The sequence below is a fragment of the Calidris pugnax genome, unplaced genomic scaffold, assembly GCF_001431845.1.
Source record: "Calidris pugnax isolate Ruff unplaced genomic scaffold, ASM143184v1 scaffold107, whole genome shotgun sequence".
Taxonomy (NCBI): domain Eukaryota; kingdom Metazoa; phylum Chordata; class Aves; order Charadriiformes; family Scolopacidae; genus Calidris; species Calidris pugnax.
The window spans coordinates 2707322-2710087 of NW_015090901.1; the positions used below are offsets into that span (position 1 = coordinate 2707322).

Below are 2766 nucleotides of genomic sequence, written 5' to 3' on the forward strand. Positions count from 1 at the left end.
CAAACCCCCCCAAATTTTGCCACCATCCCCGTGTTCTTTGCAGGAGGTGCCCACGGAGACCCCCCCAGGGAGGGAGAGCTCCACGTGGGCCATCCGTGCCGTGTCCCTGGAGAGCTCGGTGTCCCCAGCAGAGCCCGTGGCCCGTGTCCTTTTCCATCTCCAAGGGCCCGACTGGCTGCCCGGCCGGCGGGACCCCCCCAGGGAAAAGGACCCCCCCACTGAACAGGACCCCCTTGGCCAGAGAGACCCCCCTGGGGAGAGGGACCTTCCTTGTGTCACCCTCCATGCCCACCACCGTGGCCGGGTGGCCCGTGGGACGTGTCGCCTACAGGTCAGTGTCACCCACCTGAGGAGGGGTGGGATGGGGGGGGGGGGGCACTCTTTTGGGGCCTCCCACCCCCCCACAAGCTGGACCCTTTCTCTCCCCCCCTCTCCAGGCACCTTTGGGCGCCTGCGTGGTGGAGCTGGAGATCCCACCACGTTGGTTCTCCTCCGTGTCCTCCACCCCACGGAGCCGCCGGCGAGTGGCCGACCCCCCCGGTCACCCCGAGCCCCCCGAACCGGTCGAGTTACACTACGGGGTGGTGGCACCGGGGGATTGTGGCCGTAACGGGGGTCGGGAACGGAGCCGGGGTGGGGAGACACCCCCCCGTTATCTGGGCACCTTGGAGCTACGGGCGGCCGAGACGACGCGGTGGCAGGAGGTCCGGCTGGATGACAAGGTCCTCCTCAAGGTCCCCGATGTCACCTTGCGCCCGGGCCAGCGCTTCACAGCCACCCTCGCCCTCCGTCACAACTTCACCGCCGACCAGTTGACCCTCCGGTGGGTGAGACACCCCCCCAAAACCCCAGGGTGGGCAGGGGACCCCCATGGAAGGACCTAGAGACTTCCCTCCGGAGGGTTGGGGACATTGTGTGACAAGGACGTTGTGTGGTGGTGGGTCTGATGGCAGGATCAAGGCCAAGAAGGGGTTGCAGGTGGTGGCCGCCCGTCCTGGGTCCCCCAGTGCCTGGACAACCCACCTGGAGCGCAGCCGGGGGCCCAAACACTCCACGGCCGTGGTGACCTGTCGGCGCAGCGGGGACAACCGGGGTGGCTGGAGGTAGGGACCAGCGTGGGGACCCCGGTGTGGGAGGGGGGTTCTGCATGGGGGACCTGTGGGTGACACTGCTTCCATCCCAGTATGGCCCAGTTAGAGCAGGGGGACCTGTGGGTGACACTGCTCCCATCCCAGTATGGCCCAATTAGAGCAGGGGGACCTGTGGGTGACACTGCTCCCATCCCAGTATGGCCCAGTGTGACCAAAGGGACCCGTGGGTGACACTGCTCCCATCCCAGTATGGCCCAGTTAGAGCAGGGGGACCTGTACATTGCCCTGCTCCCATCCCAGTATGGCCCAGTATGACCAAAGGGACCTGTGGGTGACACTGCTCCCATCCCAGTATGGCCCAGTATGACCAAAGGAAGCTGTGGGGGACACTGCTCCCATCCCAGTATGGCCCAGTGTGACCAAAGGGACCCGTGGGTGACACTGCTCCCATCCCAGTATGGCCCAGTTAGAGCAGGGGGACCTGTACATTGCCCTGCTCCCATCCCAGTATGGCCCAGTATGACCAAAGGGACCTGTGGGTGACACTGCTCCCATCCCAGTATGGCCCAGTATGACCAAAGGAAGCTGTGGGGGACACTGCTCCCATCCCAGTATGGCCCAGTATGACCAAAGGAACCTGTGTGTTGCATCGCTCCCATCCCAGTATGGCCCAGTTGGAGCAGGGTACCCTACAGATTGCACCATTCCCATCCCAGTATGGCCCAGCGGGTGGGGTGGCTGGTTGTGGGGGGGGTGGGGGTGACACGAGGTGGCCCCCAACCCCTCGGTGGTGACCCAGGGTGGCCGACTCGGGCGCGTTCCTGCACCTGGAGCTGGGGGTGGAGAACGGGACGGGGGGGCTGGCGGGGGCGCGGCCCCTCAGCTGGCAGGTGGAGTACCCCGGGCAGGACCCCGACGCCCAGAAGGACAAACTGGTTTGGGAGATCCAGGTGGCAGAACGGGACATCCGTGCCCTCGTCCCCTTAGTGCAGGTGGGTGACACCCCCCCTTCCCCCCCCCAATCCATCCCAGCCCCGCTGAGCCCACACACACTCGTGACATGTCCCCGCTGAGCCCCCACGGTGCTGGGCAATCCTGCCCTGCTGAGCCCACACGCACTCGTGACACATGTCCCTGCCCTGCTGAGCCCCCACGCGCTCGTGACATGTCTCCCTGCCCCACTGAGCCCCATGGCACCCATGAGATGCACCCCTGCCCCACTGAGCCCCCACACATCATGACATGTCTCCCTGCCCTGCTGAGCCCCCAAGCACTCATGACATGTCTCCCTGCCCCACTGAGCCCCACGGCACCCATGAGGTGCACCCCTGCCCTGCTGAGCCCCCACGCACTCGTGACACATCCCAGCGTTGCTGAGCCCCCCAAGCACTCATGACATGTGTCCCTGCCCACTGAGCCCCCACACACTCATGACATGTCTCCCTGCCCCACTGAGCCCTGTGGCACTCATGACATGCACCCCTGCCCCACTGAGCCCCCACCCACTCATGGCACATGTCCCTGCCCCACTGAGCCCCATGGCACCCATGAGATGCACCCCTGCCCTGCTGAGCCCCCACCCACTCATGACACATGCCCCTGCCCCACTGAGCCCCATGGCACCCATGAGATGCACCCCTGCCCCACTGAGCCCCCACACACCCAGGACACATGT

At 65.8% G+C, this 2766-nt stretch overlaps 2 protein-coding genes across 2 annotated transcripts in view; both read left to right on the forward strand.

Annotated features, from left to right (window-relative positions):
• The window catches only part of TMEM109 (transmembrane protein 109), a gene marked incomplete at its 5' end in the record, with an annotated part of 13527 nt that overhangs the window by 4464 nt on the left and 6297 nt on the right, over positions 1-2766 (forward strand). The gene's annotated exons all lie outside the window — the stretch shown is intronic.
• TMEM132A (transmembrane protein 132A) overlaps positions 1-2766 on the forward strand; it is a 9917-nt gene that overhangs the window by 847 nt on the left and 6304 nt on the right. The window contains 4 exon segments of the mRNA XM_014948756.1: positions 44-331; positions 438-823; positions 954-1103; positions 1891-2083. Of these exon segments, the coding sequence (XP_014804242.1) occupies positions 44-331; positions 438-823; positions 954-1103; positions 1891-2083 (1017 nt within the window).